Below are 19,112 nucleotides of genomic sequence, written 5' to 3'. Positions count from 1 at the left end.
GAAGTTGCACAAACGTGTTTTTCGTTTCGAAGAAAACGAAAATACGAACAATAAAATATACATAGTTTTCAGAACATGATGCATGTCCAATGTCAGGAATCTAATTAGAAGTAATATGTCTTAACCTACATAAAATATCAGGAATTGAATCGGATGGTCATTGAGCTTAGATTCGAATATTTCTAAACCACCTCAGTCACGTAAGCAACTTGGATGTGATTATTGTTATAGACATTTTAGAGAATATCATAGTCATCTTATAAAAAGTACTCAAAACGATTTAATCAAAGATCCGAACTGCTTCATATTGTATACATGTATGTCTCAAGGTCGATCAACCAATTTTTGCTTTCTTCTTAATACACCTTATCGCTAATCCCGGCTGACCCGGACGCTTGAACTTTTGACGTCAACAACAATCACTTTTCCATTGTGGCGTCAGATATTTTGTTTTATGACGTCAAAATTTTACGGGAACCTGTGTGATTTCCAGCAATGGCGGACAAATAGCGATAAGGTGTATTATGTCTCATTTGCAATCAAACCCTCTCTTTACCGGTATCAGGTCCGTTCGCGCCCAATACACTTTCACACCCTACACGTTCGCACCTCGCAAGTTGGCACCAAAGGTCCGTTCGCACTCTTCATTCACGTTCACGCCCAATTTTAATTCAAATTCCACTTAAATAATTGGAAAATCATGCTTGTTATTTTAAATCGCTTTGGTATAAATATTGAATAAAATTGAGAATGGAAATGGGGAATGTGTCAAAGAGACAACAACCTGACCAAATAAAAAACAACAGCAGAGGGTCACCAACAGGTGTTCAATGTAGCGAGAAATTCCCGCACCCGGAGGCGTCCTTCAGCTGGCCCCTAAACAAATATATACTAGTCCAGTGATAATGAACGCCATACTAATTTCCAAATTGTACACAAGAAACTAAAATTAAAATAATGCAAGACTAACAAAGGCCAGTGGCTCCTGACTTGGGACAGGCGCAAAAATGCGGCGGGGTTAAACACGTTTGTGAGATCTCAACCCTCCCCCTATACCTCTAACCAATGTAGAAAAGTAAACACATAACAATACGCACATTAAAATTCAGTTCAAGAGAAGTCTGAGTCTGATGTCAGAAGATGTAACCAAAGAAAATAAACAAAATGACAATAATACATAAATAACAACAGACTACTAGCAGTTAACTGACATGCCAGCTCCAGACTTCAATTAAACTGACTGAAAGATTATGATTTCATCATATGAACATCAGGCACAATCCTTCCCGTTAGGGGTTTAGTATCATACCATCATAACATGTATGAGAAGAACATAACCCGTGTCATGCCAACAACTGTTTTTAGAATAAATGTGTTAAGTTCCGATGCAAAGACCTTATCAGTGACTCAATATTAACGCCAAAATATGCAATCTTTAATGACTTGACAACAGTATCGTAATTATATCCCTTCTTAATAAGTCTATTCAAAGGTTTTGTAAGTTTCTGAGGTGAATACTGACACCTTTGTGCTTTATAAAGAATATTTCCATAAAAAATTGAATGTGAAATACCTGAATGTATTAGAAGTCTGCATGTTGAGCTATATTTACGAATGATGTCTTTATACCGATGATAAAATTAAGTAAATGTTTTGACTAGTTTGTGATATCGAAAACCCTGGTGTAATAATTTTCAGTAATACATAAATTTCTCTCGTTAAAATCTAAAACATTGTTACATACACGAGCGAATCATACAAGTTGAGATATATAAACACCGTAAGATGGTGACAAGGGAACGTCACCATCTAAAAACGGATAATTAACGATAGGAAATGAAAAATCATCCCTTTTATCATAAATTTTAGTATTCAGCTTTCCATTAGTGATATAGATATCAAGATCGAGAAAAGGGCAGTGGTCATTGTTAGTATTAGCTTTATTTAAAGTAAGTTCAACAGGATAAATTTCATTAATATACATACTGAAGTCGTCATTATTGAGAGCCAAAATATCATCCAAGTATCTAAAAGTATTATTAAATTTGTTTATCAGATGTTGTTTCGATGGGTCTTTGCTTATTTTTGTCATAAATTGTTGAATGTATCTATAGCTTGGTATGAGTAAAACATTGAAGATTTTAAATGAAAAACACACAGCTTGGTCCCTTTGATCTGAAACAATGAAACAATAAAATATAGCAATACACTATTATAACCAAAACATGATAAAATTTATTCAACACACAAAAAAAACGTAGTCAGAATATCACTTTAATTTGAAACAACTCAATGAAACAAAGTAATAGTTATAGCAAAACACTAACCAAAGCATGATTAAGAGTACTGTTATTCGATACAAAATAAAACTTTGACAGAATCCACTTTATGAAGAAGGGATTATCATTTTTTTTAACAATAAACACTATATATCCAAAACATCATGATTCAACACAAAAAAAAAATGCTGTCACACTTTATTTTGAGACAATGACAACAATTATACTTATAAGAATACACTTGCCAAAACTTGATTACAAAGTTATTAAACACAAAACCAATTAAAATTTGGCGCGAACATGTAGGGTGCAAACATGTAGGGTGCGAACGTGAAAGAGGGCGATTGTGAATGGTGAAATACTAGTAGTATGTGTGAAATGTAAAACCGGCTCCTTTTGTTTTCAAAGATAAATATATAATCAACAAAGAATTTGGAATGATATGGCTACAGTATTAAATTTTTTGCGCAGACAAGATAAGGCAAGATGAATGTACAAACCGCCGAACCATTATTTTTGGCAAGACTGTGCTTCACTGTAGGCAATAAAAGCTACAATCATCTACGTTAAATCCTAAATAGAGAGATCGTATGAAAAATGAACCCCGATACGTACATGTAGCAAATATTCCCCCCACAAACTCTTTGGTTTCCATTGCAGCTTATTAATTATAAATTTCAAAGAGAACACCTTAAGTTCCAAACTGGGACTAATTCAGGAACCGGTCTCTTTGGTACATTCAAAGAAGACCCAATCTTATCTCTGTGGGAACACAGAAGAATATAACCCCAAATATAAGCTAGCGTACAATGTGGGGTCATGTTCCATTTTCATCTTGCCATATCCCGCCAGCTATACCATGTATACTGTAACGACTATTTATTTTAAATTTACAACAAATTTGAAACGATAAAATACTGAATTAAGTACTAGTGTTAATGTCATGTAGAAATAGTTAAATATCAAATGTCAATAATCTTGAAAATAAGTCCATTAAACAAGTATTTGATGCGATAAACTGGTTTCTCATCCACTGACAATAAGGCACTGTCTTTTCAAGCTGAGCTGTTAGTCTAGTGGCAAGTACATGTATATCCATTGCACAACTCCTCTGCATAACTGCATCTTTCACAACAAAACCTGAAACAATTCAAAACACAGCAGCAGAATTTTTCTTATCTTTATTTTTGGTGGTGGATGGGGAGGGAGGTTGGAATTTGTTAGCTATGTTGGCAGTTTTGCACTTGTTTGATAACGCATGAATGACGTCATGAAATGATGTATTATTGATGTGATTAAATTAAGAATCAATTGGGATTGATTCCGGAAAACGGAGTTAAACTTTTATTAAAATAGTTTATCCTTATATGATAAACTTTATTAATATCCAATGAATTTTACATACCGGTATAATATTTTGAATGAAATGAAACCTTGACCTCAAGGTAAAACTAAGACTATGACCATGTCAGTCTGTGATAAATTCACTCTATAGGGTTATAATTTACAGAAAATAACTTGCATGTGTTAATACAGATACCTTCATGGGTTGCCTATCGATAAAACAGGTCTTACTTTCTGGTAGTAAGACCCATCATGGCTAGGCTGGGAAACTGGATAGGCAAATGCTCACATTAAATATGTACCGATACAGTGTGTTAAGTGGGTCTCATTTCGGTCTAAGAGTGACGGGGTAACATGGGTAATGACAATTTTTAGTAAGCATGAAAGTCAAATTATTGTGCCGTGAAAATGGGAAATGAAGTCTAGCGGGACACAGGAAATTACAAAAAAATGAGAATTGCCTACGTACATAGTGTAAAAGGGATACGGAAATCTGATAAAACAGTAAGCGGGATCTGGGATCAGAACCCCCCAATGAGACTCCCTGTTAAGGTGGTACAAATGTGGTAAGGGAGTCTAAAATAAAAATGATAGAATTTGTTCATATTTTGCCAAAACGTAGTATCTATTGATATATGTTCAAAAATATAATAAAAATGATGGGTCACTGTTCATTTTCTCAAGCTACAGGTTGTAACAAAATGACACAATTTTGTATGGATTATACACGAAAAAACACCATTCTGTGATTAGAAACTAAACAAAATGATAGAATTGTAAAATAAATTAGGAAAAGATAGCTTTTAGACAATGCTTTGAGAATATTCAAAGAAAAGATAGGCTGACAGTATGTTTTTTTCCCGGCTAAAATACAAAACAGGAAAATTCCATGTAGATTCCTTCAGAAAATGCACTGTTTTAGAGTTACCTCCCCCTCCATTGGTTTTCGCACTATAACTTAAGTTTAAGTTAATAGAAATCTATGAAATTTCAACACATGGTTTATGACCACAAAAGGAAGGTTGGGATCGATTTGAAGAGTTTTGGTCCCAACAGTTTAGGAATTAGGGGCCAAAAAGGGCCAAAATAAGCATTTTTCTTGGTTGTTCGCACAATAACTTTAGTGTAAGTAAATAGAAATCTATAAAATTTAAACAGAAGGTTTATGAACACAAAAGGAAGGTTGGGATTTATTTTGAGAGTTTTGGTCCCAACAGTTTTGGAATTGGGGGCCCAAAGGGTCCAAAATTAAACTTGGTTTGATTTCATCATAAATTGAATAATATGGGTTATTTGATATGCTGAATCTAACTGTGTATGTAGATTCTTAATTTTTGGTCCTGTTTTCAAATTGGTCTACATTAAGGTCCAAAGGGTCCAAAACTTAGTTTGATTTTAACAAAAATTGAATTCTTGGGGTTCTTTGATATACTGGAATCTAAAGATGTACTTAGATTTTTGATTATGGGCCCAGTTTTCAAGTTGGTCCAAATCGGGGTCCAAAATTAAACTTTGTTTGATTTCAACAGAAATTGAATCTTTGGGGTTCTTTGATATGCTGAATATAAACATGTATTAAGATTTTTGCTTATGGGGCAAATCGTGGTCCAAAATTAAATTAAGGGGACATAACTAAGCCATTTTTTTTTTTACCTTTACAAGTATAAAATAAAATTCACTTGTATTTATAAGTATCCTACAAATTTACTTATATATGTGTATATTTTTTTTTTACTTCTTCAAGTGAATAAAAATTACTTGAATAAGTAGTACCCCTAAATGATTATAGGCCCAGTTTTCAAGTTGGTCCAAATCAGGGTCTAATATTAAACTTTGTTTGATTTCAACAAAAAATGAATATACATTGTATGGGGTTCTTTGATATATGCTGAATCTAACCATGTATTTAGATTTTTGATATTTGGGCCCGATTATCAAATTGGTCCACATTGAGGTCTAAAGGGTCCAAAATTGAACTTTATTTGATTTCACAAAAATTGAAATCTTGGGGTTCTTTAATATGCTAAATCTAACTATGTATTTAGATTTTGGATATTGGACCATAATCATGATAATACAGTCAGGGGTACAACTTGTACAAGTGTATTTTATTTACTTGAAGAAGTAAAAAAAAATATACACATACAAGTAAATAAATAATGTTTGAATTATTTCCCCTTAATTTTCTAAAAAAATTACTTGTATATGTAAATTTTTCTTACAATCCCACAAAAATCCTAAAGTTTTGAGATGTAAAATCATGCCTTTAATGATTTTTCCCAGGTTTGCTCAAATTTTTTCATTAAAGTTCAATGTTTCATCTCATTAATTCATCAAAGAAACTGATTGAGCAAAGATCTTGTATATTTGCGCAAGGCAATCAAAAATTGCTCCTTTGGGGCTTGTAAATGAGCAGTGTTATGAAGATAACAGACAAATGGGATTTTCAATGTCCATGAAATTACACTTAAATGATTAGTAAAGACATATATGTAAAGGGTACACAATTTAAAATTCTATTAGAGCAAAGAAATCTTAAGAATTCAAGAAAAGAAGAAAGGATGATTTTTTACTTATACAAGTAAAAAATTCTGAATGACTAAGGGACATAACTAAGGCAATTTTTTTTACCTAGACAAGTAAATAAAATTCACTTGTATAAGTATCCTACAAATTTACTTATATGTGTATATTTTTTTTTACTTCTTCAAGTAAATAAAATACACTTGTACAAGTAGTACCCCTGACTGTAATAGGTAAATGTCTAGTTTAAAATTTTTAAGTTTAAGTTCTTAGACCACATTCATTCTGTGTCAGAAACCTTTGTTGTGACAACTATTTAATCACAATCTAAATTCAGAGCTGTATCAAGCTTGAATTTTGTGTCCATGCTTGCCCCAACTGTTCAGGGTTTGAACTCTGAGGTCGTATAAAGCTGCGTTCTGCAGAGCATCTGGTTGCATATTCAAATAAACTGTAAAAACTGATAGGCTTATCAAGCAAAGGACAATTTCTGCATGTACATTTTTTTAAATAGAATTCTTGTCTTTTGACCAATAAAATAATCAAGCCCGTGTGGGAAAAATATCCAAAAAATGTTATAAACACTTATTGAAGTGATTACATTTTAACTTTTCAATTACATTTGTACTTGTTTCAGGGATTTTGAAAAGTCTGTGTGAAATTTTTTAATATTTAACAGCCAAAATCACTCAAAGAAGTGATTTTGAAATCACTTGTTTAAGTAGTACCCCTGACTGTCTGCAGGAATGAAAAAAAATGAATAGCAATAACCAGAAAAGTAAATAATTTTCTGAACCATAAAATACATTTAAAATTTAAGTATCTAGGTCCAGCCATGCCTTAAAACTTTTGCAGGTGCTCATGTTTTTCTGTACTCAGAGTGAAAGTTGTGGTGTAAATATGTCTATTTTAGCCAAAAGATTATGATGAACCTTAAATGTCTTCCTTTTTACACCATAACCCATGGTGGTGCTCCTATGCTCCTACTGAACATGCTAAAGGAGGAAGATGCAGAACATACATTATTATAATAACATACATTCATACAATTGGCCGTTTCAGAATCTAAAGCATCATGGGTAATTTCATTGTTCGTTCCCCAAAGTGAAAATAACGTTACGTCATTGGTTGAATTTCCATTGTTTATAACGTTTTAAACACGTTTTTGTACGCTTTTGAAAATATTACCCAGCATGCATTAGATTCTGAAACGGTGAATTGATGTTATCTATTCTTTATTCCTTAAATTTTCTAAATATGTAGTAATATGTGTTGGTTATTTGTTAATTAAAACATTATAAGTTTTATTTTTTGTGGGCACTTGGGAACTCTGGTAACTTTGGGCAGAAACAAAATACAAAGCCTTGATAATTTATTTTAGAATTAAGGAGGCTCAAAGGTATTAGAATTTCGGAAAAAAAATACACAGTTATTTTTCATTACAAATTTTATTTATTACCTAAGTTAGTTGTCCCTTTATCATATGGTACAAAAATCATTAAAAAATCAATTTGTGTTGGCCCGAGATGACTTTTAAAAATGTATATATCATTGAAAAAGCTCCAAATTATCTCTCTTTGGTGCAAAAATACCATTTTTGGCATTAAATTGAATTATCTTTTTTACTCATCAGTTACCTATATTTTTTCTTATTATTTTCTAATAAGCTCTACTTAGGTAAACTTTTGTAAAATTTGAGCGATTTCTGTAATTTAGTTCTTTTTTTATTTCGATATTACATTTTTTTCTCCTATTAGTTCAACAGAAAAAAAGTAAAGTATAAGATAAAGTTCATTTGTAGAAAAATATAGTGAAATCCTATATTAAAATAAAATTTTGATTTAGACCCGCGAGCCACCTTAAATGTGATAATAAATACTTTTTTCATCAACCATGGTAAATCAATGAGACCAGGCTTTTAAAGCAAGTTAACATGGTTAAGGGATAAACTTAGCTGTCACCGTTATAAACATGATAAAGTGGCACATGGTCTTTCTTTGTATACACATTATAAATTCTGACAATCTTGCATAATAGCTTGAAAAAATTTTGTGAACCATACTTTTTATTTTATTTTTGAAAATAAAATGGTATAAACTAGATTTTAGCATTTTAGGACATGTAGGATAGTATTATTCTATTGCTATTAATTTGATTTAAGTGTCACCATTGTCACATCTCTCATATAAAGTTACATGCATGACATGATCACACATTTTCATAAAAAAAAAAAATATTTTTCAGAAAAATCATCATGCTGGAAAAATTACTAAGTTCTTATATCTTTGAGAGCTTTCAGATTCCTGTATGGACCTTACTCCTAGCAACCATTTGTTTGATCTGGATGTGGAATTCTGGAAGAAAAAATGAAAACAGTTCAGAGGTTTGTGTTACATGTATTGTTATATTTTATACCATGCTGTATGTGGAATTTTAGAAAAATTTAAAGCAGCATTTGATACAATCTATAAAAAAAAACCAATAGAATTTTTCATGTTTCAAACTTGAATAAAAGTGAAATATCTAATCAATAATTAAGCTACAAGCCTTGCTGATGTATTATGTTTAATTTTGGAAACATAGAGCCTACACCTATCATGCCTATGGAGACTCAGTAAAATTAAGGACACTTTATATTATTTGTGTATAAAATCGTGAACTGCTTCTGTATTTCTTTTAATACAATTTGTATACAATCTCTTTGGAGCAAGTCTGTCTTAATAGTTAACTATTTATATATATATAGTTCAGGTGTTTTCCAACTGTTTGTATTATCTATTTTGAAAGCATATATCCGGTAACAGATATTTTTCGGAAACTAGTAGTGACTACATATAAACAGAATGCCACTACCAATCCATCATTCTGCTTCTGAAGAAGGTCCTTGAGGACTTAAACTGGTCAGGCTAGTAATCACCAGGTGCTGTAATTTATGTGTTTTCATCAATTAACCTTAACATTACCTTTTATTATGCATATGATGGTACTTGGATATTTCAGAAAGTTGAGGATCAGAAAAGCACAGAACTACCAATAACAAATGAGAATGTGATAGAACTGCATGCAAACAGCAGACAGAAGATAACAAAGAAAAGGAAAATAAAAATATTCTTCGGAACACAAACTGGAAATGCAAAGGTTTGGATGATTTGATAGGTTTGCTGAAATAAAATACATTTAACCTCAAGCCCAAAAATTAGTTATCCTTGAACATGTTGAAAAAAGAATTGTTCCTTAATTTGTTACCCTCAAAAATAAATGCATCCACATTATATGAATTTTCAAGATTCACTGATTTTTATGCTCCTGCTGAAGCGGAGGGGACATTAAGTTTTACCCTTGTTATGCCTCTGCCCTTAGGCTTGCAGTTTTATCCTTGTCTGTCTGTACGTATGTATGTCTACATCCCAAAATTGGTTTCCATTCTCTAAATTTAGTTTGCCTCAACCAAATGATATGAAACTTATACACAATGCTTATTTTATTCATATGTTATGTTTTTCCTCAGATGCTTGCAGATAATCTTTGTCGAGAAGCTACAGAGCGAGGTCATGAGGCAGAGGTTTTAGACTTAAAGACATACGATCCAGAGGATAATCTGGTTACAGAGGTATGTGATAGAAAATAACCATTCTTATGATAGAAAATAACCATTCTTATTTATTAGTTTGATGATAAGATGATGATGTTGGATGGATGAATATGTAATGTCAAATTGCAAATTAATATGCATATTCAGGATAAGAAGATGTTAATGTAATTTGAATATTCAGCCTGCTTTGTACTAGTGCTAGTTCACAAGGTAAACAGTCTGCAGGAAGACCTGTCACTTTAATAGGACACAATTTTTTTACTTCAAGCCAACCAATCGTTGTTCTTACTCTATAATGTTCCGTGCTCAGGAGAGAAGCAGTAGATACCAATTTACCCGTCTTCAGTTTGCACCAGTTTGGGTTTGAACCCACGACCTCCTGCACGCGAGGCAACCAAAATATATATATTAAAATATAAAATAATTGGTACCCAAAGATACATATGGGTAATTATAGGATGCCTTATGTTTATATCCAAACACAGTCATTGTGATTGTCCATGAGACTTAAAAATTCAGTTTACTCAACTGTACCACTCTTGTTGATTAATATTTTATGATCTATCACAGTTAAACAGTCTGACATATTATTTTAAAGCTATATCTGATAGAATTATTTGAGCGGTCAATATTTGTTGTTTTACATTACAGGGTGAAAATGGTGTGTGGGTTGTCTTATTTATCTCCACCTACACCGATGGCACACCACCAGAGGGATCTGAATGGTTTTGTAAATGGTTAGAGGAAAGCTCAACTGATTTCAGAATACCCAAGGCATTACTGAAAGAGCTTCATTATGCTGTATTTGGACTTGGGAACTCATTGTACACAGAAAATTATAATGCTGTAAGCTAATAACTCATCTTAAATTCGATAATGGCCAAATATCAGTGTTATTTGTGGTGTCATCAATAGAAAGCAAATTCGTCAATTTTTAAGAAATTATTCCTATTTTGTTTTTTATAAGTTAATAGGAATATTCATTGTGATATTGATCAATTAATACCAATTTAAGATTGTAGCTAGAAATCAGGGCCAATTTACATGCTTTATCGAACCCACTCCTTTGAAATGAATTATATCATTTATTTTTTGGGAAGAAGATCAATGCTTTAAACAATTTAAAAATTCAATGAATTGAATACGAACTAATTGTTTTAGGAAGCTAAATGTACAAATGGTAGCTCCCTTAGCAATGGGCGTCATCTGCTTTTACAATTATGGGCAAGGTTAATTAGATAATTTTTCTAATGAATATTCTCAAACTCATAGAAATCAGAGCCAATGATGTAAAATTTATGTTTTACAAAGAATATGCTGAATTGAAAAAACCCACCCAAAAAAGTTGAAATTTTTTAACTTACTAACATTAACAAAACTTTGTTATTTATGATAAATTCTTTTAGTAAATGATAATTTATATTATGTGTGATTGAATTCTAAAAGAAATGTCAACCATGTCCCTAGTATGCATCTAATTTAGCAACATCACTTACATTATTTGATCTAACCATTGAATTCTTAAAGTGAATTCTAAGCCTGATGTTTGTTCTTGTGAAAAAAAAGTTCAATTTTCATTCATGTCTTTTACAGGTTGGAAAGAAGGTTGATCGTTTTTTCAGAGAATTATCAGCAAAACCAATACTTCCTGTTGGTTTAGGGGATGAAAATGTAGCAGAAAGTTTGAAGGGAGGTTAGCAGGCATATTTGTTTTTACAATTATGTAATTTAAAGCTTTTATTCATTCTTGAATCACTCCAAAATGCAGGAAAAAAAATCAATTTTCATTTTATATTTACTAAAGGTCCAACACTTCTATAAGATTCTGAATTGAATATTACTGAAAACAGGCAAAAAAGTATCAAATCAATTATTGAATATCTCCAAACAAATCATTACTTTTTATACCATATTTATTTCAGGAATGGAGAAGGATTTCACAGCATGGAAGAAAGAGTTTTGGAAAAAATCAAAGAAAGTAAAAGATGATGATACAGTTGTTACAGATACCTGTGGGACAGGCAAGAAAACATGTGATGGGAAGTGTAAATGTAAGGAAGATGGGGGGAAGTGTAGTAGTGAGGAGGAGGAAGAGGAAGAAGGGGAGGTAACTCATTGTATTTATAATTGTTCGTGATAATGATTAGATTTGCTGAATTCAAGTAATTTGTTGCTTTTATCTTTGTGCAATTGAGTCCTCTATGAAAATTGTCAACTTATAACTTTATATTTAAATACACTTTAGCTTTTCATTGTTTTACAAAGTAGAAAAAACCCGCTCCAGAATGTAATTTAATTCAATTGAATTTAATCTGTTATTGTCATAATACACAAAAATATAACATGTGAGAAAAAAAAGAAAATTACAATCAAAATACAAATTGAGGTAAATATTTTTAGAATTGACCTGTCCTCAGTTCTATTGACTGTTTGAAAGTAAACAATCTTATTTTCCTCAAATTTATGATATTAGGATGATGATATATGTCATTAAAGGGTCATATAAGGGTGTGACACTGTTGTCTTCATAGTCCTCATCATTGTAGTGGTCAAGGCATTTGGTTTCCAGGCATAACTTTAGTATATAAGTATCCCTATGAAATTGCAACACAAGGTTTCATACCACAAAAGGAAGGATGGGCTTTATTTTGGGGGATATTGTCTACTAATAATCATATATTTTTTTGTTCTTTGTCTAGGATCTGTATGAGACGACTACAGAAGAGGAAGACAATGCTGAGGAATTGTTAAATGAGGATGGAGATGGTTCGTCATTACAGACAACCAATGGGGTCGTAGATCTAGAGGATCTGGGCAAAGTCATGCAAACTATGAAAAAAGCAAAAGTAAGTTTAATATTTGACATGTTAGATATTTTTAAATAGTTATTTGGGAAATAGTGATTTTAGGTATTTAATGGCATATTTAAGTTTTTGTTTTCACTTAGCCAAGCTCAAAGAACACCTATTTCTTCTGTGCATCAAGGTGGTGAATAGCAGTAGTCCTATCCTTTTGGTGATTGTAAAGATAATTAATTATATATCAAGTGCCAACCTCAAAGAATCTTTTGCACTTTCTGTGTTCTCAAATGGGGTTTAGTTGTAGTTTTCTCCATTTCAGTGATTGGCAAGATAATGATATGTTCCATTGACTATAGTGTTTAGTGAAACCATGTTCCTGATCAGACCAATTCCAACATAGAAAAACTATAAGTCTCAATGAATATAATATCTCTGGGGTTGATAACAAATTGTATTAACTTAATCAAAAGTCAATAATTGTATTTCCTGTATATATTATAATCAGTTAGAAATCAGTCAATCACCTATGAATATTTCATGTACTATAAATTCAGAAATTATTACGTGCATTTATTATTGCGATTTTCTCATTTTAAACTTAAATGCGATTTTAATTTTTACGATTTTTGAGAAAAATCCTGTTTAATTCATATAAAATATTTGAAAATGCGAGATTAAATTATTGCGATTACAACTCTGTCGCATTTTTTGCTATAATAAAAACCTCGCAATAATTTCTGAATTTACAGTAACTTATTATTAAAGGTTTTATCCAATTGACCAATGCCCTTTTAAAAAATGACCAGTTTGTTTTAAGGTAAGAAGAAAGAAAGAAGAATCAGCACAGTCAACTGGTGAACCTAGAGAAATGGTTACACCTATGCTAAGGAAGGCATTAGAGAAACAGGGATACAGGCTGATAGGGTCACACTCAGGGGTCAAGCTATGTAGATGGACAAAGGTAATAAATTAAGAAATATTATAGATATTGCCTTCAACACAGCATTGGCTCACACTAAACAGTAAGCTATAGAGGGTCTCAAAATGACTAGTGTAAAACAATTCAAACAAAAAAGCAATGGTCTAAACTATAGGAAAAAGATGTAAAAAAAAGAGAAAAGAGAAACACTTATGAACCACATCAACAAACAACAACAACTGAACATATGGTTCCTAACTTACTGTAAATTCAGAAATTATTGCGATGTTTTTATTATTGCAAAAAATGCGACAGGGTTATCATCACAATAATTAAAAGTCCCATTTTGATATTTTTTATATGAATCAAACAGTATTTTTTCGAATATCGCAAAACTTAAAATCGCATTTTGTCTAAAATGACCAAATCGCAATAATAAATGCACACAATAAATTCTGAATTTACAGTATATTATCTCACTGCTTTTAATTTCAGTCTATGTTAAGAGGAAGAGGAGGTTGTTACAAGCATGCATTTTATGGTATAGAGAGTCACAGATGTATGGAAACTACACCTAGTCTGGCTTGTGCAAATAAATGTGTCTTTTGTTGGAGGTAGGTGTTGCATAAAAAAGGATGGCTCTGTTGGCTTAGGTGTTTTTGGAAGAGTGATACCTAATAGAGTCAATAATGTCTGATGTAGCATTTAAAACATCTGTCTGTCCATGTATCTTGTACTCAACATCTACCTTGTGATGCATTTTCACATCCATTGCTTGTCAACTTCCTGTTTCTAAAATCATTATTTCAAGCAATAATTCTCAGTTAAACTTTTTTTATTTCAGACAAACAGAAAACTCTTTCTTGTCTTTGACATTCGAAAGCACTTGTGTATGAAATAAGTAAATCAGTTTTGAAGTTCAAAATTTATTGTTTTTGAATTTTTTCAAACAATGAAGGAATGCATATTGATCTCATGATGTTCCCCCCTTTTTCAGACATCATACTAACCCTGTAGGTACAGAATGGAGATGGAAGATGGACGATGCAAATACTGTTTTCCAGGGTGCTCTAGATAACCATGTGGGCTTAATCAAACAGTTCAAAGGTCAGTGCATGATTCATGTCTTTTTACAATTTAATTTTTCAGATATAAGATTCAACACAACATTAAATGGTCATTATATTTTGATTTGTCATTGCTTGTTGGATAATAGGATCAATAAGTTCTTTAAACATAACATTCTACAATGTTTCGATTTGAATGTAAAATATATATTTTCCTTGGAAGATACCTGCAGGAATTATGAATGTTCTTTGGTTAACAAATATTCATATTTCCCTACTTTAAGAGAAACAATTGTATACTATATATTGCACCCTGGTTCACCGATCGACCACAAATCATCTCAGATTTAGTGGAGTCAAACGCAGACATGTTGTAATATTATGAATACTTATTTTCCTTTGTAAAAACAGGTGTCCCTGGAGTAAAAGCAGAAAGATTTGCAGAAGGTTTAGAACCTCAACACTGTGCCTTGTCCTTAGTAGGAGAACCTATCATGTACCCAGAAATCAACAAATTCATAGAACTTCTTCATGGAAAAGGCATCTCGTCTTTCTTAGTTACTAATGCACAATTTCCTGATGCAATTAGGTATGGAATAAGTCAGTATAAATACAAGTTTTATTCTTTATTCTTTAATTTGTGATGCTTTGCATGTGTTAATTTTCAAAGAATTCAACACTACCATGGATACTGTCGATAAATATATGTTTAGGGATACCATTTAAATACATTTGTATAAATTTAAAAGTGAGAGAGTATGTAAGCCAGTCATATAGGTATTAGCAATATAGATTACTAAAAGTGTCAAATTTGACTTTTTTGTGAAAGAAGGCAAAGAATTTATGGTCATACCAGTGAGAGGTTTAACAAGCTATAAAACCAAGGTTTAATCCACCATTTTCTATCCAAAAAAAATGTCTGTACAAAGTCAGGAATATGACAGTTGTTATCCATTCCTTTGATGTGTTTGACCTTCTTATATTGCCATTTACTTATTTACTTACTTGGCACTTTCCAGTTAGAATTTCCCTCTGAGTTTGATATAATTGTTATTTTACCTTCTAACCTGATACATATTATTTCAGCAATCTGGTTCCCGTCACACAGTTATATGTCAGTATTGATGCCAGTACAAAAGAAAGTTTAAAGAAAATTGATCGTCCATTATTCAAAGACTTCTGGGAAAGATTTATAGAGAGTTTAAAAGCTTTAAGTGCTAAGCGTCAAAGAACTGTGTATAGATTAACATTAGTAAAAGCCTGGAATACTGATGAACTTGATAATTATGCTGATTTAGTGTCACTCGGAAAACCTGATTTTATAGAAATTAAGGTAAATAATAGTGTTAGGTGTAATACTTTATGACAAGGAAAATTATAAACACTCAAAACTTATTTCTATAAGCTAAAGTCAATAGGGTGTTGTTGTTTTTCAAATGAAAGAAATAAGCAAAATAATGAAGTTTCATGATGAGGCCTCAGTGGGTGGCAGATTGTTCTAACTACTGCATCACTAGTCTGATAATAGTGAGGTTATAAGTTCAAACCACACATGTGACGTGGCACGCGTCCTCCACGGGGGGGTCTCAACATGGGATTTTGGGTACAGGTGTGCAGCTGGGATTTTAAAAACACCCCCCATTCATATATTGAATAATTGTGAAATCCCTACCTATACATATATTTCACAGCGAAATCATAACCCATTCATATATTTATGACCCATTGATATATCACAATCGGTCAATTACTACCTATTGATATATTTCCTCGGTAAAATTGCACCCCATTGATATATTTGACGGATCAAAAAAGGGACCCATTCCAGCGGCACATATGTATATACCTTTATATAGGAAGAGACCCCCCCGTGGCGTCCTCATCTTCAATCTTAATGGACAATGATTATCAGTTTTCCTGCCGATGGTTGTGGTGCTATTTAGGCACTCCAATTTCTACCACCGGTATAAACTGACTGCCATGAAATAGCCATTAGTACGAAAAATGGTGTTAAACACTAATCACTAATTTTGTGTCATGTTCAAATTATAGATAAAGAGAGTAAATGTGATACAAGTATTTTGAAAAAAAGTAGTAGCAATCATTGATACCGAAAAATAAGATGTCAAGAAAAATGAGATGGGTCACATGTGTTTTGGGTTGAACCTGTAGCCTTGTTAATCATTTAAAAAAAAGAATTCTTTTCATGATTTACTCGAAAAGTATGATTAGTTTTAAATTGTTTTGATTGCATGTATAGATTATCCAGTTCTATTTTGATAATAAGTCTGATTGCAGGTAGATTTAGAATAAAAGGAGATCAAAATCTATTCATGTAGTACAATAGAATATGCACAAAATTTTTTCATATAGAATATAAAAAAGACTGTTTTAAATGTTAACAGCTGTTAAAAGCTGCTTCATGAACCACTACAATTAAACCAAAAACGATTTTGTTTTTTCATAGGGTGTAACTTACTGTGGAGAATCCAAAGCCTCTAGCTTGACCATGCAAAATGTCCCCTGGCATGAGGAAGTAGTACACTTCGTCAAACAGCTGACTGATAGATTGGATGAATACGAGATAGCTTCTGAGCATGAACATTCTAACTGTATACTTATTGCTAATACTAAGGTGAGTTTTATTATAGGAATCCTAAGTTTCAAGTTTTTCCAACATACAATGAATCCTTTTTTTCATGTGGATTTGTTTGCATTACAATAGAAAATATTTGAAAGAAAAGTGATTGTTTTTCGGTGTTTAGGCGGTTTGTCTCCAAGCTGACGGTTGTCTGAAGTTTTATTTATTAATAGATAGGTTGTGTACTTTATAACTTCATATAGCAGTTGCATTAATGAGCAAAGCGTACTAGATTTAACCTCAAATAAAGTTCCATAGCTGTGTCCTTTGCACCACTCAAACACTCTCACTAACTATTACAACATGCTTCACTTTATCAAACTCACTTCACCCCAAAAAAAAGTAAATATAACATACTTGAAGAAATGTGTTTTAATCATTATATTGTTTTCTTCTCTAAGTAAATCCCTCCTTTCCAAGAGCACCTGTGTCACACAGAGACAGAACATATCACCACTCAAAAAAAAGTACTAAAATCTCGCACCACTAAAGAAATGTTTAAATCAGCAGAGAGTAATATCACATTTAGTTATTTACTCCATTCTTGGAGCACCCATATATCTCAGAGACAGAACTTGACTCAGACCTTTCAAAATAAGATAATACTACAAACTATCACCGCTGATAAATGTTTTGATCATCAGTGTTTTAGGTTGTCCTCTTTTCTGAGTTATTTCTTCAGTTCCAGGAGTACCTGTGTAACACTGAGACAGAAACTACTGATTAAACATTCAAACTTCTATGCAAAAACAACTGACAAAATAATCAAAACTATCAACATAATGCACCAGTGCATAAAAACAGTTTGAGAAACCCAAACCAAAGATGTGTATCACCATAACCATTTCAAGTAGTCTCAAAGAGACCCTTGAGCTGATTTTTTTTTCTAGTTGTCAATATAATTCAAAAGGAATTTCAAAGTTTGCATCAAAATTGATTGTTAAGTATATCAAAGTCCAATTAAAATCTTTACATCTGTAAGGAATATATATTTTTTTTCATTACAGTTTAAAGTGGATGGTGAATGGTGGACGTGGATTGACTACCCCAAATTTCATCAGTTAATTAAGGGTTTTAATGAATCACAAAAGACATTTTCAGCTGAAGATTACATGGCTAAGACTCCATCATGGGCTGTGTTTGGAGCAAAGGAACAAGGCTTTGATCCTGTGGAGACCAGATTCTTCAGGAAAAAACAGAAAGATATTGGAGGATGCTGATATTTGCACATGTTTTTACCTGCTGTGATTTTTTAATTATTATCATGATATTGTTATGAAGGATATTAAAATATTTAGTATAAACATGTCAAGAGTTTTTGATAATTCTAATGTTGTTTGTTATGATTATTTCATTGGAGAGTGTTGGGTAACCAAAATATTATTCATATATACATCTGTTTTATGAAAAAAGGTGTAAGGGTGTAAAGTTTAATTAGTGTTGATGAAATCTTTTATCTCTGAATATGTGAACCTGATTTTGAACTGTACATAATAAAGGCTCGGTCTTGTCATCACATAGTAGAGTGCAATAAACTTTTTATTTCAGTTTGGAATAAGTGAGAATGAATGAGAAGTTCAATGAACATGTCCATTAGCCCCTTCATTATATCCTATATCACCATAATAAATCATATTTATCCATCACATGTTCTTCGTCATTTATGTTTTATTTTGAACTTATATAAAGGTTATTTATGAAACAGGTGTTGCACCAACTGACATTTTCATCTGTTTTTTCTACTTGTTTTATGGTTGGGCAATATTTTTGCTTCATTAATCCTATTCTCTTTATTACAGCATATTAAGATAAACTGAATGAATAAAAGCTCTTCTTAATGAATATGAGAGATTTTTTTACAGATTCAATGCAAAGGTTTCTTTTCTATTTGTTCATTGTATTGTTAATTTTTAATTGCACGTTTTTGTCAAGCCTGCAACTTCTGT

General features: G+C 31.9%; 1 protein-coding gene across 1 annotated transcript; it reads left to right on the top strand.

The window, feature by feature from the left end:
- Window positions 1-18,814, top strand: LOC143076331 (S-adenosyl-L-methionine-dependent tRNA 4-demethylwyosine synthase TYW1-like). The gene is made up of 15 exons (XM_076252049.1): window positions 1-200; window positions 8,391-8,529; window positions 9,147-9,284; window positions 9,655-9,756; window positions 10,390-10,584; window positions 11,332-11,431; window positions 11,661-11,845; window positions 12,438-12,584; window positions 13,357-13,500; window positions 13,954-14,072; window positions 14,456-14,565; window positions 14,937-15,114; window positions 15,612-15,858; window positions 16,993-17,160; window positions 18,174-18,814. Exons 2-15 carry the CDS (start codon window positions 8,401-8,403, stop codon window positions 18,384-18,386), a joined length of 2,175 nt encoding a protein of 724 aa, XP_076108164.1. The 5' UTR covers window positions 1-200; window positions 8,391-8,400; the 3' UTR covers window positions 18,387-18,814.
- Window positions 18,815-19,112: the final 298 nt, after the last annotated feature.

Source organism: Mytilus galloprovincialis, chromosome 5, assembly GCF_965363235.1.
Source record: "Mytilus galloprovincialis chromosome 5, xbMytGall1.hap1.1, whole genome shotgun sequence".
Taxonomy (NCBI): domain Eukaryota; kingdom Metazoa; phylum Mollusca; class Bivalvia; order Mytilida; family Mytilidae; genus Mytilus; species Mytilus galloprovincialis.
Note: the sequence above shows the minus strand (reverse complement) of the source record. Positions and strands in the feature narration are given on the sequence as shown.

What these genes read in the sequence shown, in the direction of transcription:
- LOC143076331 (XM_076252049.1), top strand. Translation starts at nt 8,401, where the DNA reads ATGCTGGAAAAATTACTAAGTTCTTATATCTTTGAGAGCTTTCAGATT. An exon ending in AAATGTGTCTTTTGTTGGAG is followed by an intron (nt 14,073 to 14,455) that starts GTAGGTGTTGCA and finishes CCCCTTTTTCAG; the next exon opens with ACATCATACTAACCCTGTAG. An exon ending in CTTAATCAAACAGTTCAAAG is followed by an intron (nt 14,566 to 14,936) that starts GTCAGTGCATGA and finishes TTGTAAAAACAG; the next exon opens with GTGTCCCTGGAGTAAAAGCA.